The sequence below is a fragment of the Spodoptera frugiperda genome, chromosome 3 (assembly GCF_023101765.2).
Source record: "Spodoptera frugiperda isolate SF20-4 chromosome 3, AGI-APGP_CSIRO_Sfru_2.0, whole genome shotgun sequence".
Taxonomy (NCBI): Eukaryota; Metazoa; Arthropoda; class Insecta; order Lepidoptera; family Noctuidae; genus Spodoptera; species Spodoptera frugiperda.
The window spans coordinates 3,382,339-3,408,083 of record NC_064214.1 but is presented as its reverse complement, the minus strand read 5'-3'; the positions used below and the strand labels follow the sequence as shown (position 1 = coordinate 3,408,083).

The window sequence follows — 25,745 nt, the reverse complement described above, 5'->3', positions numbered from 1 at the left end:
AGAATGTTCTAACTTGATCACCAGGTTACATTATTTTCATAAGAAATACCTTTTCTACCCCAATCTTGTTTCATTACTTTCTTCTGGCCAGTCTCGTCTTCTAAACAGGATAAAGTATTAGGTATATGCACTACGGAATTCCCGTCAGCTAGTTTGTTTTCATGGCATCGATAAGGTTCCTGCTTCAAAGAGCTATTTTTGTTAACTCACAGGATAAACCTGACAATAACACGCGCGAGTCTGTTTAGTGTTTATGAATGAGTATTCAGATTTCAATTTTCCTGTTTCGTTATCTACCTTTTGGTCGTTTATATGCATTAATTTTAAAATGTATCCGATAAACCCACAAACATCATCATGTTTTTATTTCGGCGCGGTTCGGCCGGCAAGCACTTGTGTGCACAACATGACAAAGCGAATGAGTGACATCACGTCTCACGAATGTCTGACTAAAATGTACATTGTTTTATTAACGATTATAAAACATAAAGATGGACAATACAACTCCACAGGAGATTTACTTAACGGAGATCCTTCGCATGTAATAGAATCCATAATAAACTTTGATTGTTTCAATTACTTAATTCACTAACAAGCCTTGAGCTCACAACACAACCCACGCTGGATGGACATTTTTCTGGACTTGTTTAACGTTGACATGACCAAATACATCACAATATAAAAGGGGTATTACGTGTACTTAAATATGTATTGTACTGCCAATGATAAACTTAGTCATGAGATAAGAATCCTAATTGATTTGGATTGTATTGGCTGCAGTCACCACCTTTGGCTCGGGCGTTCCCGGTCGGGAACGTGATTTATTTGTTAGCTTCTAACCGCACCCGTTTGCCAACCTACATTAAATTAATCTCTTTAATCCGGTCGCTAGGTCAACGAGATTTCAGATGTTTAACATATGTTTCTATCCGTACACTACCGCAAGTCATAACTGTTGCATTAGTTGATTAACTGTGCATTTTGTGGATGTTGCAATTGCAACTGAAGCTAAAGTCCTAAGTTATTATTTATTTATCTCTATTATGCCCCTACACTGGAACGTTCACTTCAAAATCTTTACTTAAATCTTTAATGTATGCTATTGGGTTTATATCCACATTAGATTTAAGTGTACAATAAAATTTGTCTCTTTTATTTACACTACTGTATCTACCTGCCTCCATGATTGTAAGGCGTCTACTTCGTAATAAATTAATGTTGTGGTTTGTTCACTTGGCACACCATGTACCACGCTCTTGTGTACAAGCCCGATACTTACCTACTTAATCGAGTGATCTCTGAAAAATAATGATGTCATTATTCGTTGCGTCCCGTCTGAGTTCCAGTGAGTCGTGTAAATGACCTTCACGCTAAACGGCACATGTGCTCGGTAATATAATAATACTTTTTTCTACTCGATATAATGTTGAGAACGTCTAATTATATCAACACGATAAGTATCGTTTTATTAAAATTAGAAGCCGTTTTGACATTGACATCTATTATGTGCTCGTACATGGTGTATGTTTCAATCTTGTATTAAACTAGCATGTAATGTAATGACAACATCTAAAGATAATGGATTACGTAATTTGATTAACGATTTGACGGATAATAGGCCGGCCTAACTGATTTATTAATTTTTAATTGCTATATGCGGCGTTTTAAATTGGAGAAATCGTAGTCTAGTGTTAGCATTTTTTTTTATAATTTCAAACAAGTTTTCTTCTTCCATTATGTAGGTTATATGATGTAGATGACGATGATTCTTCTTCGATCGACGAAACAGATAGATTTTTAGTTGAAAAACGAAATTTTATGATCCAATATATTTGTTTCTAGAAAGAAACTAGATAGTTTATGTATAGTAGTATACGAGTCAGATGTTTAATGTAGCAGCTATCTGCTACATCGTCGTTAATTTAGACAGACAGCTAGGAAGTTCAGATGGAGCTAACGCCGTAATAAAACTGTTGCGCTCCGGGTATCCGGGTTTAAATAACACGAAATTCGCGCTTAATGTAAGCGGCAGATGGACACCTAAATAAATTATATCGCTACTGTATAGCTGTAGACGTTGTATGCCGCGTTAACTGATGAAAGGCATGAATGTGTCGGTCATTTCAATGTGCTCAGTGACTTAAGTAAATCAATTTGATAAAAGTAACTTCATAATTTCAACTGTATTCTACTTTTGGGGTGAATAAGAGCCACCGTTTACTGGCCCCAAAGAAGGTTGTTGGGTCGAATCAATTATTTTCTTTACTCATCATTCTTGAAGATATCCGGTACACATTTAAGTGGTCGTAATTGTAGTGGTATTTATTTTTATACATATCGCGTGGGTTCCTTGTTGAATTATATGGCGTATGTAAGTGCACTGCAAATTACTCTTATTTACTTACGCTGGTTCACCAGGACGTATCCATTAAAAGTAACGTCACGATATTTGTCTTCTTTATGAATTGTACTTGTTTGGCGTTTATAATAAAGGGTATTATGTGATTTTATATACATTTTAGAGCTCACAGCGAATGTGTGACTGTGTGAAGAATAAAACCAATTAAAAGAAGGATCGTAAATTAACATTAATACACAATTGTTATTGAATATTTAGTAAAATACGTTCTGTTAATTATAAAAATTAATTAACGCCTTTAGTCTAAGACAGAGTGCCTCACTAACCCAATAACTGAGTTAACTCCCACTTGCACCGGATGACGAGCAGCTGATGCATAACTATATTTTTTGTCCCACTGCCCAGTACTCGGTACCTACTCACTATAAAACTTAATTTTAATTTACTCACAACTTACAATACTTCTGATATTTAATTAAAACTTCACACATGTTCATGTCCTTAATAAATTTATCCATAAAGATAACGTAATATTTTAATTATAAATTACTTATGTTCCAATATAGTTTTTCGGTATACGTACTTAATATAAATAACATAAATAAGAAACATTTTAATCAGCCCGTGGACACACAAACCCGAACGATTTGTTGGGTTGTAGGTACTTTTGTCCTTATGTTATATTCGTCGTTTTATTTTTTGGGTCTCCGAGCAATGCGCTTTGTTGATGTGTATTTGCATATACCCTTGACTCGACGACTGCCTTGTCAAATGTAACTGCATTGTTCACTGGATGATATGTTCATAACATATCATTGCCAAGCTCCGACAAAATCCAAGAAAAGTATCAACTCATTATTATTACGAGCAGTGTAATATTTAGCATCTGCCATTGCCATGAACTAGCCATATGCCACAAAAAATAGTAGCAGACAATGAGGTTCGCACATTCGAAAATATCGAGGTGAGTGAACCCGTGAACAGAACATAGTCAATCGTTTTTGTTGATTTACAAAAACTACTTTAAATAAATTGCCCTGAGCAATGAGATAAATCTCCACAACCGCTCGCTTGTTTGGACTGTGCTCGATATCATTTCAACTCAAATAGGTGGCTAATGGCATCGAAGTAGTAGCCGCTAATTACAGTGATTTTACAGCAGTCGTAACATGGACGGCGGAATTATGCTACGTCATATATTATTACGTGGACGTACTAAGAGTGTTTAAAATCTAAAAAAGACAATTTGTTTTCAACTCATTATTAGTAGAAATTGATAGTACAGAAAAGGCTTTTTGTTTTGACATTAGAGCATTTCTTCCATGATATTTATTCCCTACCTGTCTATAGTGTCTATGTTCCTTGTCATCATTAAAGTCCTGTGACCAGCATAAAAAATATTTCAACACGTCAACCAAGTTGCTAACGACGTTAAAGATTAACATGATCTATCTATAGTCTAACGAATATTCAAGTATTTCGCTCGATAGATTTCCATCAGAGGCGAATGGAAATATTTTAATTTATAGAGATAACCGTCGATACGTATCATGAATATAAATGAGTCAAGACAAAAACAAGATGTGTCTGAAGAGAAATAATAAGAGGCGTTCGACAACCACGATCGTCTAGCCGCCATCGTCCTTGAGTGCAGAAATCCTTGATGAGTACAATCAACCGCCACCGGATAGTCGTCTCCGTTCAGGGCTGCCAATTAATATTTTAACTACATGTAAGGCGAGTTACGGAGTCTATTTCAATTCAACTTGTTTGATGTCAAGTCGTTGCGTAAACTTGTTTATCTATTAGTCATTTTGCCTTAGGTTTTTGTGGTGTATTTGCAGTAGTGTGGGAGAGACTGCAAGAAATCCTTAGCATTGTAGTGCAACCCTAGATTGTCGATAAAGCGTAGGTGCAAGTGTGACGACAAAAACTAAAACTGAAAATAAATTGGCGCGAAACGCCTATTAGCGCTGTGCTTGGGTGCTATACATGCTGGAATACCGCATTGCCATGCCGCAAGTCGCATTTGTAAATAGCCGATTGCGATTATCTACGGAGCTCTTCGTAGTTTAGTCTTGCAATTCTTAGCCATGTTTATTAATTAGATAATTATGTGTAATTTAGTGATCAAACTTATGATTAAAATTAATAACCGATCTAGACTTTTTGATTTAAATTCAAAAGAAGCAAATGTCAGGAATTAATTACAAATCAAAGATTTGATTTGAAACAAAAAAAAAAAGATATTCTGTCGAGATCAATAATTGCTTATCAATTTCGGGCGTATAATTGAAATTATTTAATCTCCTTTTTAAAAATACAATTTGGTTATTTGTGCGTAAATTAATACAATATTTATGTTACAAATGTGTAAACAAACAATTCTGGAAAAAAGTAACTTATAACTCAACGCAATGTTCCACCGAACATAATTTATTCCAACGTTATCTACTCGATTGCAGAGATTTCCGGTAGTGGGTATTTATCTCTCCATACATTCAGCCATCTAGGTATGTAATATGTTTTAATCGAAACGAGTACGTAAACATGTCACGTGTTAAATCCAACCGCAGCTTAAATTGAATTTAACTCGAGCCACGACCTGTCAACTTATCGAATATAAATTCTCTTAATAATCGTTACCAATTACGTGAGCGTTCGGCCTCGTACCGCACTATCAATCTTTGCAGAAATGCTGTAACGAGCGATTACTACGAAGGATTAAGATCTTTTTGTGGTGGCATGTAAGGGAGAAAATGAATTGTCGAATAGGACTTTGATTGGTCTTTTTGGCCTGTAGCGACGTCGTCATGAGGCGCGCCAGCCGGTCCGCCGCGCCGGCACCGCGAGTAATGTTGGACGTTATGAAACCATCGCTAACAAACTGCAAATAAGAATGGCCCTAGACAAGCTCGCCGGTCTTTGTCGCCAATTGCACAAATATGTACTAATAATATAATGAAATGGAATTTAAATCAGCCATACAATCGCGCAATAAACAGAAGTTTGTCAACAGGCTAACTACCCACTTAATACTTTAGCTGTTGTATTGCATTTATACGTCTTGTTAACACTCGAGTTCGTTGCTAATCTGTCTAATAATATGAGAATAGATGACTCATAAGAGGAAAACCAACTTGTTTTTTTTTGAACTCGTTCAAATAATTAGTATTGTGTACCTACCTAATAAAATTGTAAGACTATATTTGGACAAATATGGTGGTCGACAAAAAACGGTGAGGCATAAACTCCGATTTGGACGTGATTAATCATCACATTTTTAAGAATGAATGTAGTGTTTGTCACGTGAAATAAATAGGCTCAAACATAAAAATTTACAAAGTTACGTAAAATTTAGACTAAAACATAGTTTTTAAAAGGCCACGTCTTTGTCCAAGTAATATTCAGCGATTGGCACTTGATTCAAAACACCTCTCAATAACAATAACAGTACTTTTTATAATACACAAAAAACTATAAAATTGACATTGACAAATTCGACGATCATTTTGCAAATAAAACTAATTTCGCCAATGACATCATTGTCTGTTGTAACTTTGAATATTTTGGGTAGATACATACACATAGGTACGAAATAGTTGTATTATTTATTCTACAATAGATAATTTTAATTGAGCATTTAATTATTTATCACTTTCGAGGTAGAAAGGAAGAGTATATTCTGTATCGATTACTGTTACATAATATTATCGTTTATTCAATAGATAATGAGAACGTTTATTGATTTCGTGGAGCTGAGTCTCGCCACACGCATAGTTGCGACTATCTGCTACAGAGTCGGAGGCGCGACGCTCGACAGTCTGTCACAGTCAAGTTCACGGCCTCCCCGGCCAACGTTCCACAACATTTCCTCGTTCTGTCTCGTTACTCTTTATTTATCATCTCGATATATTGAATCGAAAGCATTGCAATTGATAGCCTTGTCTCACAGCTTACTTACGAGAGCCAATTACTTTATTGTTCTTTTATTGTTTTCAGATCTCCTTCAATTACAGTAGATAATACGTAAAGACCGCTTTATAGTTCCTTGTTACGATTGTAACACGTTCCATCACGGAACGCTTGACAACGAGGTCCTTTTTTTATGTACTGTCCATTATAAAATACAGTCGATTTAATTTGAGGTATGTTTCGATGTGTTCAGCCATTCTGAAGCGTTCCACGTGTATTGTTCTCAACATTAGGCGCGGGGTCGACGACCATATCTAGCAAATGTTTGCCGATCTTATGGCAAAAATGGATTTAACATAAACTTACGTATTGTATCTTACAACATTTTATGAATAAATTAAATCATAATTACCTACCTCATGTTTCGAGCAGTGGTATTTTGAAGGCTGTTTGTCTTTTCAGTTTTTAATATTTTCTTGTTGTTTACTTTGTGACTCAAAAATTTATCGAATGGAAACAGTGGTTTGATTTTTCATGATTTGACCAAAATTTACTCTGTAGATGGAAAGCTTGTACAAATTGCCGTTTTAATAAAATGCCGTTACGCATTTTGAACTCATCTACTCATAGAATTGAACCTTCTATAAAAAGTTGTTTACTAGTTAACGTTTTAGGTACTTACACCACTAGTTTTTATCAACGGTTTATGACCACTATAGTTGGACATGCCTGTTTATGATGGCAATTAAATCTGATGTCATTCAAAATGTTCAATCTTTAATCAATTATTATAGTAAATATACAAAACATGATCAAGTCGGTTCCACATTTTCCGATTGTTTGGCGCTGGCTGTCAGATATAAATCTCCGTAGATCACGAGGTCGTTAATGTGATATTCGTGTCGGCGCCGTCTCAGATAGGTACTGTTATCCCATTGTCGATTCAAATGTTCCGCGCTTTCATATTTGTCTATGTACAGCTATTGTAAGATTTAGTTCCGTGCAAGTCAACAGATCGATATCTCTCCAATACATGTACTTATAGGTAGCATTACGAAGCTTATAAACGCATTTGAATAGTTCTGCTTTTCTAATCTCAGAGATGTATCCGCGATAATGCATTATAATCTCAATCAATTATTATAATCTTATGTTTTATACTGAAACAATTACTGGTTAGTGTCCGCAATCATTAGATGTGACTCACAATAGGAGCTGTTCCGTGTTAACGGCAGTTTTTTTCAATAGGCACACGACATGAACAGTTGCAAATTAAGGTATTTTTGTATTAAATCGGTATATGTACTTGGGGTTAATTCTTACCTGAGCTGTCTACACGAGCTGCCTGCTTGTGGGACTTAGGGTCGGTACTCGGTTGTTTCCGTTGTATTTGATATGCTAGCCGTGATAAGGCCGGCGACCACGCGACACTTGCTCAACCCCTTCCAGTGTCGAGGGTTGGTCGCCCTTCCGCCTTATTGATTAGCACCCTCGGAGAATTAACTTAATGGTGAAAACAACACACACGTCGCCACATCGTTTACTCATACGTACATGTTACCAGCTATGATAAATAAATACATTTAGGTTTTTAATTTATATGAAAGTCGCCATTTTTAACGACATAATATTTGTTTCGGACAATTGAGCAACTTTGTACAGATGCCACTAAAGTGCAAAAACAATAAAAAAACTTTGTTTTGTTTCAAAACAAAAATGAGTTTTCTATTTTAATTACAAAAACAATGCCCTTTTATTTACCTGGAAGTTTGCACTTTTGGTTCTTCGTCTAACTGTTTTATTTTAAGAGCCACAAGGGCCTCTCGAACTTACAGGACTCTTACAAGTTTACATCGGGAATAAAATTATACATTTCTTAGATCAAATTATGAAATGTTTGCCGGTTCATTAGACTCTAACGGATCCGAGTGCTTATTGAATTTCTGCGAACCAAGTAAATGGTAGTTGATAGAGATAGGGCCATTCCCTATTATTAGCTTATAGTAAACCGTGCGAGCGCGAACCAGTTACACCGATCGAGCCGTGTTACTTAAGTTAAATAATACGAGTGTGTTGTAAATCCCTTGCTTTCATTGTACTATCGAGAATCGTGAGGTGTACATTCATTCTTGAAAAGGCAATCTGGGAATAGAAGGACAAATACATGCACGGTCCACATAATCGTTGCTGCATGCTATGGCTCAACTCCAAACTAATTAAGTGCATTATAGCCGCAGTCACGTTTATATTTCAGAACTTGTCAAATTAAAGTTGACTTTACAAATGTATGTGTTTATAAGGCTCGATTGGTGATCGTTAAATTTTATGCAGCTGTGTATGAGATCTGAATGGGTACTTACGAGTGCTAAGGTGTGTATTGCGGTCAGCGAGGAACTTACTTGCTATGTTGCGTCACCCCGCTGTCGGTACTGGTTGCGCCAAATCAATCTTGGGCGCTAATCGCACCTCTCGCCGTCCCGTTGAAATACTTTGCAATACCAACTTACTACAACTACGTTTGATCTAACCAAACCAACTACTAACCGCATAATAGGTACATAATTAAAATATTTCATGTAATTTCAAATTGAATATTGATTTGATTTATGCGCAAAGAATTGAAATGCTAAAGTATGGGTGCTATTTAGAATAATGAAATATTTTCCTTCATTTGCATGAAGTTGGTTGTTGTTATTGTTTTAGTTCGCTTCGGGTGCGACGGAGAGTGTGGCGTGTGGAACTAGTTCGTCCTCGTCCAGTTCCTCGTCATCTTCGTCCTCATCATCTTCATCGTCATCGTCGTCGGACTCGGACACGGCGGACGCTGCTGGCGGCTCCGCGCATGCTTCACCTGATGATTCCAACGCCGTGCTGGCCGCGGACTGTCCGCTACAAGTAAGTGCATTAACTTTTTAGGAAGTTTCTTGTTAGATTTATGACTCTGTATCTGTAAAAACCGAGGTTACTGCAACATGATTCTTTTCATTTCGAATGAAGTTCAAAATATGATGAAAAATGTGAGGTACTTGTCCATCACACATGATTCGTGCTCGTCGTATCCTAGAAAACATTACATAGATAGGTAGAGGTGGCAGTCTGTGTTTACTGTGTCTATTTGGGGCAGTATACTGAAATATATTTTGCAGATCATCGACGATGCAGACCTTGCGGAACTATTTCCAGAACAAACATCGAGCGCGCCGGCGCAACAGCCCAATTTCTCGACCTTTGCTGTCCACAACGCCGCGCCGGATAACGACGACAAGTCGATTGCTGATAATGGTGAGAATTCTGTGCACTATTAAACAACTAGAGTATAGTTACATTAAATTATAAATTTTACCGTGATGTATTCATTTCAGGTGATGGATCCAGTAGTGAGATGGAACTTACACCACAATTGGTGACAGCGGCAATACAAAGGGCAACGGCTGACTCGTCCGGCTCGGAAAATGAGTGTTCTAACTCTGACACCGGCCATCAGAACACGACGCATTATGCGTCCAGTCTGTTACAACAGTTCGTTGCCCAGACTCAGCTACTGAGCAGCACGGCGCCGCTAACATCAATCAACTCTGCGGCGACAACTTCGTTATCATGTGGATTAAATCCTACTACGATAGACGGGGTTGGCACCATCAGTGATTGTGTTCTCGGACAGATAAACACTTTACCCGAGATGGCACCCATAGCGCCAAACTTTTTATCATCAAGCCAGCATTTGAGTCCGCAACAAACAGAAGAACTTTCCCAAAATTATAAAGATCTTGAAGAAATTACTTCTGTGACGGACTCTGTGGACATATCAATTACTAATCCACCGAGCCTGGAAGATTGTGTTGATAATAATGACTTCATGACATTAGACATTGCACAAGGAGGCTCTGAGCTGGGAAGTGCCAGTGACTTGATGAAAAGCTCGCCCATCACCGTGGTCGGCACAGATTTAAATAATTTAAGTCATATTGATTCTCAAAAGTTAGATACAATCAGTACGAATTCAGTTGAATCTCAAGAAGATGTTAAGAATGTTATAGTAGAATCTAGAAGAAAAAGAGGCAGGCCTCGAAAAGTACGGAAAGGTGATGAATTTGACAGCAAGGGTATAGAATCTCATAAAGAAGCCAAGTCTGTAGTAAATGTAATAAACTTCCACAATAATAACGACCCACCGAACGTGTCGCCGGATTCGGGAATTCTGTCCAATCACAATTCACCGACACATTCTCCATTACGACGGCACGATGTCGACGAGGGCCACAGTAGAATAGGTAGAAAGTCTATTCAAAAAGAAAACACCACGAGAAGGGCAATGCGATCCAAGTCCAAAACTAGAAGCCGAGCGCAAAATAGGTCTGATTCAAGCGATTGTGATTATCAAAAGAAGAGGATTGAGAACGAAATCAAACAAATAAAAACTGAAGCACCATCACCAGTCCCTTTAAAACAAGAGCAAAATAAATTTGAAAAGTCTAAGAAAAATGACCACAAACTAGATATAGCTGCTTTAGATAGAATGTTATACGCCACAGACAGAGTGTTGTATCCTCCCAGGAAAAAAGTAGGACGAAAACCACAAAGTAAAGCTAAGTCTACGAAAAATGCTCCTAAAACCTTAAAGGACAAGAATCAGTATGACTCTGGTGACAGTGATGAAGACTCAGTAGTACCTACCAACAGGTCAGTGTTGTCTGGAGTGTACGCCAAACGTAAAGAACTAAATAGTAAACTAGCGAGCTTACCTAAAAAGAACAATAAAACTTTTGGCAACACTTGGAGAGATAATCAAAGTGAAAATGAAGCAGCTGCAGACGATCCACTGGACCCGACGTGGAAGCAAATCGACCTGAATCCTAAATATAAAGACATATTATCGGGATATAAAAGTGATCACGAATTCAAGCCGTATAAAAGTTGTAGTCGTCTCATAGAGTCGGGCTACAAGAGTGATTACGGGTGTCGATCTGGATATAAAAGCGATTACTACCGTTCGGGCTATAAAAGTGACCATAAGTCGGGTTACAAAAGCGATAAATCGGGATATAAAACGGACAACAGTGTTAGAAGTATGCGAAGGCGAATGAGAAAATTGAAAAAGACCAGATCAGTGAGAGACAGGTCCTACTATAAAAACCAAAAACACTTTGTATCAGATCAAGAAATATTAGTGTTGACAAATAAAACTTTTAGCAGCTTAACTTTAGGTCACAGTTCCAGTGATTCTGAGTGTGATAATTATTTGAGGAAACCCAGTGCTAGTCCAAAATATGTAAGTGTTTGCACAAAATACCCTTTACCATCGAAATACAACTTCGGATTCTCAAAAATGAATCAAAAGCACGTACTAAGACTGAATTCATCAGACCCGTTTGCCCCAGGACCTGTCTTTAGTGGTTTACAACGACCTGTGACAACTTGTAATATATTCAAAGTGAGTAACAACAACAATAATAATACTTTACTCAAATCGCCAAATAAAACTGCGTACATCGGCAATTCTTTGCCGGCACTAAAACCCGCATTTACTCACAAATTTGGTTCGTCACCGATTTGTGTAACAGCTAAAGTTACAGGATCCAAAAAGGAAACCGATAGCAGTTTTAAATACTTTCCGAGAACACTGTCACCAAAAAATCGGAAGCAATTAAAAAATGGCAGTGTTGTGTTTTCAAGTGGGTCAAAGAAAGAAACTCCGCCTAAACAGCTACCTAGTATTTTTGAAAAGGCGAAAAACAGTTATGTACCTAATAAGTCCTTGTCAAGAAATGTCTTCCTGAATTTTAAGAAACCACACATCAAACCGTCTTTCCATATCAAAAAACACAGAAGAACAGTTGTTTTAGCACCACCTAAAATAAATTTAAAACCAACGGAACGACTTTCCAGAGTAACTGTTAAAACAGAAAACAAGCACCATAGACACAGAAGTAAACGGCGACATAGGTCTCGGTCCGTCTCTAAATGTAGAGAAAGTTACACAAAGTCTATAGAACTTGTGGATCAAAAGTTTAGTCAGGATATGGACAATTTAATATCTAATTTTATAAAATTGTGTCAAATTGCACCAAAATTAATCACAAACGTGACGCAAAATCCAGTCAAAACAACTGAAAAAGCTTCTACCGACGCAGCGCCTACAAAAGTGGTTAAAAGAGGATCGAAGAAACGTAAAACATCAGATAATCAAGAAATAGCCACGCCAACATCAAAACGAAGGCACAAGAAACAACTGGCAGAATCTCAGAACAAGGGTGGCAAGGATACCAATGAACATAAACTTCCACTTAAAAAGCGACATTATCATATCAATTCCTCTACTGGTAATTCATTAAGCATTAGTTTAGTTACAACAGAATTCGATGAAAATTCTAAGAATGGTACTAGCCCTGAAAAGTTTTTGTGTACTGAAACTGACTGTACCGGAGATGTTCAAAGCAATTCGTCTGAAGACTCACCTAAAAGCAAAACTCCTCCAGAAAAAGGCAAGAAGGCCAGTGATAGTTCTAAAACTGCACAGACCACAAATACTCAAGACAATAAAAGTCAGAGTAGTGAACCTTCTCTTAAAGGTGCAAAGGCAGCTGAAAATGTTTCAGAAAAAGTGGAAGAAAATAATGTTACTCCAACAAAAAATAACTCTTCGAATTCCGTACATGCAACTGACGAGGAACTTGCCATAAAAAAACCAACAGCAGAACAGTCAGAACTTTCGAAGAAGATTTATGAGACATCAGAGAAATTGAAGGCAGTACATAAAATGGTTCATGATTTAGAGAAGTCTCTACCCAAGACCAAAGATCCCGAAGTTAAACCAGAATCCAGTAATAAAGAAACCAACAAAGTTTCGTCACCAAGATCTGAAAATAAATCTTCGCCGACACGCCATTCTGCGCCCATCGTAACACCTAAGAAGCGGCATAGACTAGAAGCAGAAAAGGTTATATCACACTCTAGCCTCGATCAAGTTGTGCAGTCGTTATCTAAAAAGTTATCTGACGACAAGTCGAGTCCATCAGATACTAAAGACACCAAGGATGTCAATCAGAGTAACTCGAGTGATGATGCTAAAGAGTTGGACAAGTCAGATGCTGTAACGCCTAATAGTAGTACGTCGTCAACGAACAGTACGACTATTGACCCCCTGAAGAGCATGTCTGCTCGCTCATTGTACAAAAGTTCAATTCCGCCAGCCCAAAAATCTGAAATTATGACCCGCAAGAAAAACAGACTAGAAGGGCTGACTAGTAATTTAGTTTCTAAAATAAACCCAAGTGCAGCTACTAAAGTATTAGATACTTTATTAAATAATAATATACGGAAATCAATAGAATCTCGTATTTTAGAAAAAGAGAAAAATAGTTCAGACCCTTCTGTCAAAGTAATAGAAGAAAAACTTAAAAATAAAGAAGTATCACAAATTAGCACAAGAGCTACAGTTATAAAATCCCCAGTTTCAAAAGGTAAAGTCCTAGAGACAAAGAAGTCTAAAGCATCAGAACCTCAAGTTGAACAGTCGATTGTCGTCAATATTGATAAACCCACAGGCATATTTGAGCCATCCATAGACTTAGAAGACCAAATACCAAAATCCTCAATTTGTGTAAGTAACGTTTTAGCTGATGCACATAAAGCTAAATCGAAATCAAAGAGTGGTGACGCAAAATCAACTAATTCTTTATTAGCTCCCATCGATACCGAGTCTGAGATACCGCTGGCCTTGATTTCTGAAACACCCGACCCTATAATAAGACCTAAAAGAGGAGAATCTATCGCTGCAGTCATATCGGATAAACTTCAGGAAACCACTGGTGGCCATAACTTACGACAGACTAAACGAAATTTGAATACTGAGAGTGATGATACAAATGACAATAAGAAAAAGAAGAAAACTAATAACATCCTACGTGAGAGTAAACTAGTTTTGCCGGCTAGAGTTTTAGTTCCAAAAGTTCAAGCTGAACGTCTTGCAGTTACAGATTCTGCTAAGAAAGTGGGTCTGAACGCTAAAAAATTGGAAGCAAACGACTCTAGCGATAACAAGACGGTTGATGCGTCAAAAAAGAAAACTAGAAGACGCAAAGCAATCAACAGGACTGGCTTCCCAAGCATTAAAAGAAAGAAGAAGAAAATTGAAAACTGTAATCTTACTTCTGACAGTCATTTTACATCTGATACTGACAATAACTCTGCATTCGAGCGGGTACCTAAAGATGGTGAAGCAATGAGCAGTTTCTTGGAACGTACTACTAGCAAAAAGGCTGAGCTAAAAGTTGTGCTAAATAAGGATGATTGCCCTAAACAAGGCAGACTGACAGTAGTTGCTCTTGAGAAATTGCAAGGGAAAGATGTTCCTACCGATAATAACAACAAGGTAGGCAACACTCCTGAAGTTGCAGTGAATGAGAAGAAAGTAATAAATTCGTCTATTTTGAGGGCACCTGCGCTTCAACTGAAAAGTAAGACAGAGAAAGAAGTGAAGAACCATGTAAACAAATGGGAAGTGCTAAGTGAAACCGACAGCATACCGTCATTGGCTAGCTCTCTCAGTAATGATCCTGAAGACAGTATACCTTTGAGCCTTTTGAATTTGAAACCTGATAAACCTGTCAGTCGTTTAGATAATTTAGAAAGATTAAAGCGTAAAACAAGAGCGATGTCACCTTCTCACGAAATCGAAGAAATATTTTCTAAGAGAAAAGTGGTCGAGAGAAATTGCAAAATCGGTTTAAGACCAAAATCAAGCCTCGCAGTCTTATGTCCAAGTGAAAGAAGACAGACAAGGAGTTCCGATAATGTGGACGAGCCGAAACCTGCCAAGACTAAGAAGACAGACGCCAAGAAATCTGTAGCTGAGGCTGAAAAAGTAACTAAACCTCTTTCTATTGCTAACAGAAGGAAGTCAAGGTCTTGTCAAGTTAACAAGAAACGAGAAGTGCAATCGAGTTCTCGAGAAAGTTCTCTGGACACTGTCGTCAGCCGTAAGTTTGATTCAAAGTCTCGTGAACCCTCATTGGACACGCTTGAAAATGATCCTTTACCACTGAATGAAAAAGAAATCGATTTCGAGAAGAGCATTGATGTTTTATCGAAGAACGTCATTTGTAAGAAACGCGTAGCTTCATCACGCGACGACAGTCCGGCGAGCAGTGTGGACAACAGAGATAAACCTGTTATATCGAAAAGGAATCCGCGACTACGAAAGAAATTTTTGGCCGCCGGATTATTTTCAGATTATTACAAAGAAGAGTAAGTTACTTTTTTATTACTTTAATATATTAAATATTATTCGGAAATGCGCTTACGTTTAATTTTAATTTCAGTCCCAGGCCAGAAGGGAAAGGAAAGAATCTGGTTACCCAAACTGAATTCCCGCCTGGATTGTTGGCACCGCCGCCTTATTGCGAACGTTGGGTCCGTCGCAGACTGCAACATTTCTCATTGCCTTATGATATTTGGTGGCAGCAGCATTATAACCAACCTGTACCGTCGTGGAACTATAAAAAAATCCGCACAAGTAAGTACATAGATAATGAAGCATTAATCTTTTATAAAACAACATGTTATGGTCGTAATTCGCAGAATATTTAGTATCACAGTAGAAACTACTCTCAGATCTTCTAGCTTGAGTGAAAATACTTGTTGTTTCAGACGTTTATTACGACGTGAAACCATCTGCCGAGGAATGTGAGAGCGTTGCATGTAACTGCGCACCATCATCGGGATGCAATGAGGATTGTATCAACAGGCTGGTGTACGCCGAATGCTCACCTCAACTGTGTCCTTGCGGGTAAATACAAAAATCTATACTAATTCCGATCCGGTCCGATTTGAATAATTCTTTTTGTGTCGAATAGTGCATTTATCGAGGAAGGCTATAGGTTATAAAATATCACGCTATGACCAATAGGTGCCAAGCAGAGCGGGTGAAACCGTGCGGAAGTAGCTAGTTAAACATAAATAATAAAAAGTCTTCACAAACTAATGCGTTCCGTACAACTTTCGCGAACGGTATAAAATTATTGTGTGTTACTTGCAGTGATAGGTGTAAGAATCAACGCATACAGCGCCACGAATGGGCATCGGGCTTGGAGAAGTTCATGACTGAAAATAAGGGTTGGGGCGTGCGCACTAAACACAAGATCACTTCCGGAGACTTTATCCTGGAGTACGTCGGAGAAGTTGTCTCCGATAAAGAGTTCAAGGTTAGAATAATTCGATTATATTTCATTATGAAAGCCATCGTTCTTTTTTTCAAAATCTTGTGACAAAACAAATATGTTATTGAATTAACACCTGACTCCAGTAACAGCTATTTAAATAGTTTTTTTTTTACACAGGAACGTATGGCAACACGCTACGCCCGCGACACGCACCATTACTGCCTGCACCTAGACGGTGGACTCGTCATAGACGGCCACCGTATGGGCGGCGACGGCCGGTTCGTCAACCACTCTTGCAGACCTAACTGCGAGATGCAGAAATGGACTTCTAATGGTTAGTTTTCCCATTTCACCAATTTTTGGAATTTAATCTGTGCCTAAACTGCTGACAGTACACAGTGGTATAGAATTTTAAAAATAAATACATCGTCTGGTTAATTCGTTAGTAAATGTATGTGTAATATTTTACTTTCAGGTACTTTTAGAATGGCTCTCTTTGCCCTCCGAGACATCGATCCGGGTGAAGAACTTACATATGATTACAACTTCTCACTGTTTAATCCTGCTGTGGGCCAGGTATGTATTAAAATACTTTTACGAATAGAAATGTTATGTAGTTTTTCATTTTGATTACCGCGCGCATCGGCTCTCTCGCTCCGCGCCCTCAGTGTTCAATTTGCGACAAGTTTAAACGTTGCGCGTGCAATTATTTTACGTGCGCAGTGCGTTTTACTTATTATCTCTAATTATGTCATCTAAAAGAACGAAAAATATGTCATTTGAGCCTAACATTTTATATGCAACGTTGAACCCTGACTTACGCGAATTCGACTTACGTGACAACCGCTCGGGCCCACCTATCGCGTAACTCTGGGGTATTACTGTACAAATGTTATGTAGTGTTAAGTTGTATGTTTTATTAATTTTTGTGATTTTACAGCCTTGTAAATGCGATTCCGAAGATTGTCGAGGAGTGATCGGTGGAAAATCGCAACGAATCACGAAACAACCAGTGAAGACACAATCGCGAACTCCATCAAACGCTTCGAATCAGTCTCAGGGCTCGAACGGTAACCAGCCACGTGTGGGTCGGCCAAGGAAGGCAGTGAAATGTAACAAGAAGTCTGAACAGCAAGCTGTAAGCACGTGCGATATCAAGACCATGACTATACTCAAGTACCAACAACATCTGAACAAGTTGTGGCAGGAGCCGCAGATGAAGCCTCTCACTGCTAAGGAGAAGAACATCGTCAAAGATCGGCATTGCTTCCTTTTGAGGAACTTGGAGAATGTAAGTTCCTGTCCTTGTGAACACTGATGAATTCTGTATCATGGCTTTCTAAATTGCATTTCTTCTCAGAGTAGTCAGATAGGAAATAGGCCTCATCTAGCTATTTGAAATATTGACGTGTAAAAGTGTTATTTTATGACCTATTTACAGAAATAAATATCATTTATCATTTATCACTAAAATGGACAGTTTTAATATTTGATACTTGTTTTACAGGTACGCCGTATCCGTGAAAGGCTGAATCTGGCACTCCCAGCGTCTCCGCCGCCGGTGGCAGCGACAGCGTCGGGCGCGGCGTCCCCCGCGGCGGCAGCGTCCCCGGCGGCGGTGTCCCCGGGCGGCGCCACAGTCTGCACCGTGGACCCGCTGGCGCCGGCCAGCAGCGTGGACGAGGCGGGCGCACTCGCGCGTCTGCGGGCTCTGCGGGACGTCGCCCGCCCGCCCAGACCCAAGGACGATCCATCACTGCCGCGCGTGCAAAGACTCGCTATTGTCTTTAAAGCCATCTGTCGGCTACTTAAAGACCTCAAGGGTAAGTAAATCTTCTAAAGATATGAGATCCCAATGGGTTGCTTTAAAACAACTTATTCGAAGTCAGGATTAAAAATCATAAAGAAAATGTTCAGGAATTGTAACAATTAGAGTCTTTATTTCTTTTCCAATTTTACAGATGAAAAAGATCGTCCGCTGTGCAATCAGCTAGTCCGAGCTAAAGCAGAGCGTGGCAAAGTCCAAGAAGCTGGTCCAGCGGACTTCGCAGTAATTGAGAGCGAGGTGGAGGCGGGACATTATGACACGGTGGCCAAGTTCGATGCCGATGTCAACTCGCTGTTAACAACTGTACTAAGGGAAAATGGTCGCCTTTCCACCATGGGAGGTGCTGCCGCACAGGTTAAAAAGGTAAGAATATTTTACTATTTATATATATTATGCTGTTCTTAAATTATGAATTATTTAATGAATGTAACTTATAAATTGTAATTAATTTCACAGGCATACAACTCCGCGAAGTCTGAATACGCTGATATGCTAACTAAAATACTTGGACCTGATGAGCCTTTACCACCTGGATTCCTGCAAAAAACAAAGACTGGTTAGTTAATGTTCTGAATATGTAAAATGTTTCCATTTTCAAGAGTCTTTAGGGCCACAATAATACTAGCAGATTGTGAGCGACTTTAAATCAGAGCGAGTACACAACGAACACGTTACGAGCGTACTACAATATAATATGATACGTAGTTCCCGTGACATATTCGTTGCGTGTTGGCTCCTCTTTGAGCACGCTCGCAATTCGCGAGTATGATGAGGCCCTTAATAGAAGCGTATTTTACTGTGTGATGTCTGGTAGAACTTTTGTGACGTGACTGGTTTGTGTACAGAGGAGGTGATAATGTGCATCTGCGGTCTGCACGTGGAGGAGGGGCTGATGGTGCAGTGCGGCGCGCGCGGCTGCGGCGTGTGGCAGCACGCGCGCTGCATGCGCGTCGTCGACACCGCCGTGCCGCACTACTGCCACCACTGCCAACACACCAAGGTACTACCATATTCTATACTCAATCATTATTACAAATCAACAAAAACTGGAGGCTCAACCCTTACCTAAGGGTGAGGTGATAGGGTAAGCCCTATCGCCAATTCTCAAATAGTAACGCCTCTACTGTATATATGCTCGTTTACCTGTTTTTGACTCAAATTCAATAGAAATTTTGCCGAAATGCCACCCAAAAATTTTGGATCAAGGTCGGTTATTAATTTTGACCGTCAGGCTGTTATTAATCGGCTCATTAAAATACAATTTTGATTGAACTATAAAAGTTACATAAACGTAAATAAATACAGCGTAAACATACGATATTTTTACAGGTGGATCGTGAAATACCTCTCGACGAGTACACGGACGAAGGCCATCAGTTCTACTTGTCGTTGATGCGCGGCGACCTGCAAGTGCGACAAGGCGACACTGTGTACGTGCTGCGCGACATTCCTATCGACGAGAAGAACCCTGACGTCAGCCAGCGAAACGGCGACAAGTCCGATAAACCGGAGTCGCCTAAAACTAAACGCGTCGATAGAAAGAAGGTTAAGAATATTGCTAAAGGGAAAGATAAGACTGAAGAAACTACTCAGAATAAGGTAAGTTGAAATATTTTTTACTAAAGTTTTATTAAATTAACCCGTTGTCTGTCGGAACGCAGATCTACGCGAGACACAATGTGTTTTCTATTGTGTCTTATATACCGACATACACTTGTATGTCGGTACTAACCACTTGGTTAAACTGGTGAAAAATGGAATTGATATTGATGTGTCTAGTCTGCCTTAATCTCGAGGGAGTGATCATTACAATATATTACATGGTGTTTAGTAATTTGTTCAGAATGAAATATTAATAAATAAAAAATAATCTTTTGTCTTTTTAGGAGGGTGAAGTACGTAAGCACACCTACCAGACTATTGGAGAAATCTCAGTGTCGGAGTTGGACATCTTCCGCGTGGAGAGGCTGTGGAAACACAAGGACACGCAGGAACGATACGTGTACGGCCATCACTATCTCAGGCCGCACGAGACTTTCCACGAGCCTACCAGAAAGTAAGACTCATTTATATATTAAAAAGTTAAAATGTATTATTTGACTCATGCTTTATTATTGTACTGGATTTTCTATTATTTCGTTTTCCATCAGTTCTGACGATTTCAGTTACTTTAGTTCAACATGTACTTAAACGTTTTTTTATTTAAATTTCAGATTCTTCCACAATGAGGTGATGCGAGTGCCACTGTACGAAGCGGTGCCTATAGAACTTGTGATGTCGCAGTGTTGGGTCATGGACCTTAACACATATTGCAAGGTAAGCTATCTAAAGAAGACAACAGACAAAGATACAGAACAAATAGTTTTTGCTATTAGATACATTTGTTGTAGTATGTCTCTATTAATGGCATTTGACATACTACTTCTGACGACAGTCGTTTTCAGTAACATAATTATGCTGTTTGATTTTACTAACAAGTTGTGACTAGCTCTGCAATTATTTTGTGTATGTAAAATAAAATGTAACGTATGTCCCAGGGTCGTCCGGTGGGCGCGGCGGAGGCGCACGTGTACATCTGCGAGCTGCGCGTGGACCGCGGCGCCCGGCTCTTCACCAAGGTGTCGCGGCCCAAGTACCCCATCTGTACCCGGCCCTACGCATTCGACCACTTCCCGCATCGACTCAAGATCACGCGCACATACGCGGTCAGTATACAACACAAACTTATTTATTATTTTCATGTAAAATCCATGTTTCAATGGAAAAACAATTGACACTGTTAACAGTCCTGAATTTAATTCATTCCAATTTTAAATATTTATTGCAGCCTCACGAAGTTTCTCCAGAATACCTAAAAGGAAAAGCGGCTAAAAATGCCGCAACTACAGAGAAAAGTAATAAGAATACGTCCAAGGACGTTAAAAAGAAAATGCCGGCTGTTACTCTTTCGGAGACTACCAAGGTGAGTTGTTACCTAATGTTAATTAGATAAATATTTGTATGTCAGTAGAATTATTAAGTTCCGAAAAAATTAAGATGCGACTAAAGTGTTTGATAAATAGCGGTGTCTTAGTAGTTATGTATTTAAGTTTGTGTCATGTTGTTGTACAGAGTATGTCTGTTGGCGCGGTGTCGCGGCAGGGCCAGAAGGAGCGCGTGAACGGCATCGCGCGGCGGCTGCTGGCGCGGCTGGGCGCGCGCGGCGCGGCGCTGGACGCCAGCTACCTGCTGGCGCCGCGCGCCGTGCTGGCCCCGCGCCGCGCGCGCAAGGCGCTGTCCTGACGCTGCGTCTGCTGCGCGCCCAGCCAGCCCGCCCCCGCCGCCAGTACTGCTACTGCTGGTACTGCTGCTACTAGTACGCGGCCCGCCTGAACCACCCGCTCGGGACTGCATCATAGTTCTATTTTTACATGACGAGGAGTCCGAGTATTGTTGTAGTTATTTATACGTGTCGAGTTAACATAGTGTAGGCTAATCAAATTATTAGTTAACGACCACTGGTGCGAACTGATGTTGAACGTTGAAGAGTTTTAATAGAGGTTAGATACGGAGATGTTGTTTGGGAGGTTGTTAATTTAATATTAGTGATTAATTATTATTATTCTTTTTTAATCATCTTCCGCTAGATTAAGAGTTAGAGGAAGTAGATTATGTTTCAATCGTCTGGTCATTTACACACGTGCTCGCAGCGAAAGGCGGGGCGCACTCTTTTGCCTTACGTCACGCACTAAAATCTCTCTAATTTTTTTATACATTTGGTTAAAATAAGTTGTACATAGAGTTAGCGTAAGGTGGTTGGTTGTTTTATGTTTAATCGAGATGATAATATATTGCTTACTGTACGGGCCGCTTGTTGTCCTCTGCTTGTTTACTGAAGCACGGCGTACCGCGGTACGCTCGTCCCTCACGCTAAGCCTTGAAATTGTGATCATGGAGAACAAAGTTGTTTTTGTTTCTAATTTATTTGTAAATTACTGTTAGTTTTTATTACTCTTTTCTTAGTAACTTAACACTTCAGTGATTTTTTTATATTATTAAGCTATTTAAAGTATTTGCCTTTATTATGGTTTATGCTAATAATTTTATTGTAGCAGCATGTTGAGTCATTGGTCCCAAAATCTAGTACAAATTTTCATCATAATCATTGTTACATAATATCAAGATGATATACACATCGAAATGAATTACTATGTATTCTAATATGTATCGGGAAGTCGTATCCACTGTTACAGTTCTTTGTTATTAAGATTCAAAATAGAATGCACTCTAGGCAATATATAGGCCTTATATTCAATCAGAAACAATATGAATTGTTGGCTTGCACATTCACTTATATTTCAATAATCTTTGCCTTATTGTTAAGAAGCAACCAGTGTACCATTAGTACCACAGATAGAATTATTGTTCCCGTTAAATATCCATGAATTTATCTATAGCAGCAGTTAATTCAGGAAATTCAAATATATGTACTTAACTAGTATATAAATAGTTTACAATAGTCAATAATAGTTTAGAAATAAGACTTAAACTTTGATTGCCTTTTGTATTATTACAAATAGAGTAAAGTGACATGAAATAAATTATTATAGTGTATGTATTCGATAGCTAGCCCTGAGCCACCGTCGCGTCGTTAAATCGAATTTTGGGATCAAAATTATTATTTTCTTTTCTAATTGATATCAAAATTGTTTCTTACGGGTGTAAATAGTTTGATTTATATTTAATGAAATTACAAGTAAATCAATTTGTAATGTTGTATTTTTTATTACAACAAAGGGTATGTATTTTTGTCACATGTAAGTTGTTTGGTCAACATGCTGGTATGTTGATTATTTATTAATGAATTCAAACTATTTACACATGAACCAGGGATATTAAAGTGTTATTATAAATGACTTATTTGATATAACGAGCAGCTTTACTATTTATATGTTTTAAGATGCCATTTGTTGTAACTCATGTTTTAATAATAAATTAAATTGGATCAATATAGCTCTTTTACTTTTCCCCCAGTTCCATTAGTTCCATGGACACCTGTCCTTGCTAATCGTGAAATATTAGATTTATATTCACTGCTAAACTAGGTTTTGTGATTCCCACTTTTATAAGTAATATAAGATAGAAGTGGACATTTTATGGATTATTTGATGTTGAAAAATGCCCCTTGAAATACACTTAAAATTCATAATGTAAAGCTATATTATGACTTGTTAGTAACCTAAACAAATCAAAACAATATTTTAATCAGTGACAGTAAAGTGTTGTACCAAGAGATTGTACGAAGGTTGGTTTCCTGTTAAGAGTTTGCTCATGTAATCTTTTCTAGACGATACCATATAATATGATGATGATGATGATACCATCAAAAGTACCGAGGTCAGGGGTGACGAACTTTTACATATTGACGTGCCAATTACTTTGGGTGTATAAGGAATGTGTATTGAGGTCGTAGGCGTGCCACCAAATAATTTTAACTTGTTATACTACTTATCGATAGTAAGTAATTACTATCGATCAGTAAGTTTGCAGTCATTGCAGTGTACTTAGATACCTACAAAACTATAGATAAAGATACAAAATTCCTAAATGCATTCACGGTTTATAATTGCCATCAATGGCACGCGTGCCAATGGTCTATCAATCCTGGCCGGTGTTATTCCTTACTTATAATTATTTATCTAAGCCAAATATTGTTTTGTCTGAAAACAATTTAAAGTAGGTAGGTAAAAGACAAGAAAGTAAATGAAAAAATTAAAGCTCAACAGATCTTTAGTCTTCTATAGAATGTTCTATAGTTCTGCACGTCTCATTGTGTGAATGATTGCGGAAATTTGGTTCCCCAGATGATTTACGATGCAAATTCTAAACAAACACAAGTTGTAGGCGTAGAATGACAACACGTGTAGTAGACGCGTCAAAACATGGTACGATGCCTGCCCGCCATACTTTCCCACGGAAGATTATGCTTATACCTGCAGTTTAGAACTAGCAGCGTTTGTTAGACTCGGCATGCTGGTAAACAAACAACACAAGTTATGCAGTTGTATCTACAGCAGTTCATTCACCTCATAGGCTACTTTATAGCCTATAGGTAGGTAACCCAATAGTAAAGTTATTCAACTATTCTATTTATCCGCCTATTGCATGAGTTCGATGAATTCAGTGTCATCTGGCATTGAAAGAATGTCTCGCGCGTCGTGATATGAATGACCTGAACCTTTTTTTAAGTTAGGGGGAATAAATACTATCTTTCCCGTCTTGGGTGTGGTGTGAGGGAGTGTCAAACCCTTACTAAGATAGAAAGGCAGGAATAGGAACTGAGTGATCCCGTGAGGCCATGAACTAGGAGCCCGGTACCCTTTAGGTCCGGAAATTATGTCTATACCTACCTAATTAAAGTAGGTACCTTCTACTACAACGTTTTTATGCAGTAACTGAATTTTAGTTTCTAACTATCAAGAGAAAATTTTGGTAAGTGTAAAAAGAAGTCGAGTATTGTTATTTACTTATTTATTTATCATACTTGTTTAGTACCTACTTTAAATATTTAATTAAAAAAAATGTTATTGTTATAGTGTCTTCAAAATACCTAGGTATCTATTTTAATAATATTCCCCGTATGTATCTCTTCGTAAGTTAGCAACAGTTAAACAACAGTCGAAGTTTTTAATTTCAAATGTACTAGGCTTTTATACAATCCAGTGACTAAACCCATTCTACCGACACAATACATTATAATTTATATGCTATCATATCCTACCATTACCAACATATAATTATTAAAATTATTAAGGAAATAATAAAATAACTAATAACGGACTCCATTAAATAATATTAAATAATAATAATGGTTTGTATTTAATTATTCTCATTTTATATATATTTTATTACTTATTACTTCCTTTTACTTTTTGTCTGAGATAAGCCAGCAGACAGATAGATCTGATCAGGTGGTAAGCAATTGCGCCGCTTACGGACATCCGAAACAAGAGGAGTTACATGTGCGTTGCCGGCCTTTTGGGAGTGAGACATTTGAGAATAGGGGATTGGGGAGATTAGGGAGTGGGGTAAACTCTCTCACACGGCGAAACACAACGCTAGCGTTGTTTCACACCGGTTTTCTGTGAGGTCGTGGTATCACTCCAGTCGAGAGCAGGCCTATTCGTGCTGAAGCATGGCTATCTCACACTTATTTGTACTACCTATTTAATTAAAATAACTGGTAACAATGACACTGGTTCCTAAGTCTGGGATACTATAACAAATGGCACAATGACACTATAAGCACTATAACTATGCCAAACTATAACACTAGCTACGGGCACCCAAATGTATGGTTTAACATTGACCTTAAATAACAATTTACGTTTACGATTTGTCCCGGGGCTGCGCGCGCCCGATCGCTGCGTGACTGGGGTCACCCGCAATGAGAAGATTGGGCGCAACGTCCGCCCGCATGAGACATAGATACGCAACCTTACAT

At 38.5% G+C, this 25,745-nt stretch overlaps 1 protein-coding gene across 6 annotated transcripts in view; it reads left to right on the top strand.

The window, feature by feature from the left end:
• Nucleotides 1-23,250, top strand: part of LOC118274256 (histone-lysine N-methyltransferase ash1) — a 39,127-nt gene extending 15,877 nt beyond the window's left edge. For 5 of the 6 annotated variants that reach the window (XM_050707113.1, XM_050707109.1, XM_050707123.1 and 2 more), the window contains 19 exons: nucleotides 8,978-9,169; nucleotides 9,421-9,556; nucleotides 9,637-15,520; nucleotides 15,595-15,788; nucleotides 15,923-16,061; nucleotides 16,311-16,476; nucleotides 16,612-16,768; nucleotides 16,910-17,010; nucleotides 17,375-17,725; nucleotides 17,942-18,257; nucleotides 18,396-18,625; nucleotides 18,719-18,818; nucleotides 19,108-19,262; nucleotides 19,592-19,861; nucleotides 20,149-20,318; nucleotides 20,476-20,578; nucleotides 20,800-20,967; nucleotides 21,090-21,224; nucleotides 21,374-23,250. In XM_050707113.1, the coding sequence (XP_050563070.1) occupies nucleotides 8,978-9,169; nucleotides 9,421-9,556; nucleotides 9,637-15,520; nucleotides 15,595-15,788; nucleotides 15,923-16,061; nucleotides 16,311-16,476; nucleotides 16,612-16,768; nucleotides 16,910-17,010; nucleotides 17,375-17,725; nucleotides 17,942-18,257; nucleotides 18,396-18,625; nucleotides 18,719-18,818; nucleotides 19,108-19,262; nucleotides 19,592-19,861; nucleotides 20,149-20,318; nucleotides 20,476-20,578; nucleotides 20,800-20,967; nucleotides 21,090-21,224; nucleotides 21,374-21,544 (9,138 nt within the window). In that variant the 3' untranslated portion in view covers nucleotides 21,545-23,250. The remainder of the gene's footprint in view (nucleotides 1-8,977; nucleotides 9,170-9,420; nucleotides 9,557-9,636; nucleotides 15,521-15,594; nucleotides 15,789-15,922; nucleotides 16,062-16,310; nucleotides 16,477-16,611; nucleotides 16,769-16,909; nucleotides 17,011-17,374; nucleotides 17,726-17,941; nucleotides 18,258-18,395; nucleotides 18,626-18,718; nucleotides 18,819-19,107; nucleotides 19,263-19,591; nucleotides 19,862-20,148; nucleotides 20,319-20,475; nucleotides 20,579-20,799; nucleotides 20,968-21,089; nucleotides 21,225-21,373) is intronic. The other variant, XM_050707115.1, reaches the window with a different exon arrangement.
• The last annotated feature ends 2,495 nt before the right edge of the window (nucleotides 23,251-25,745 follow it).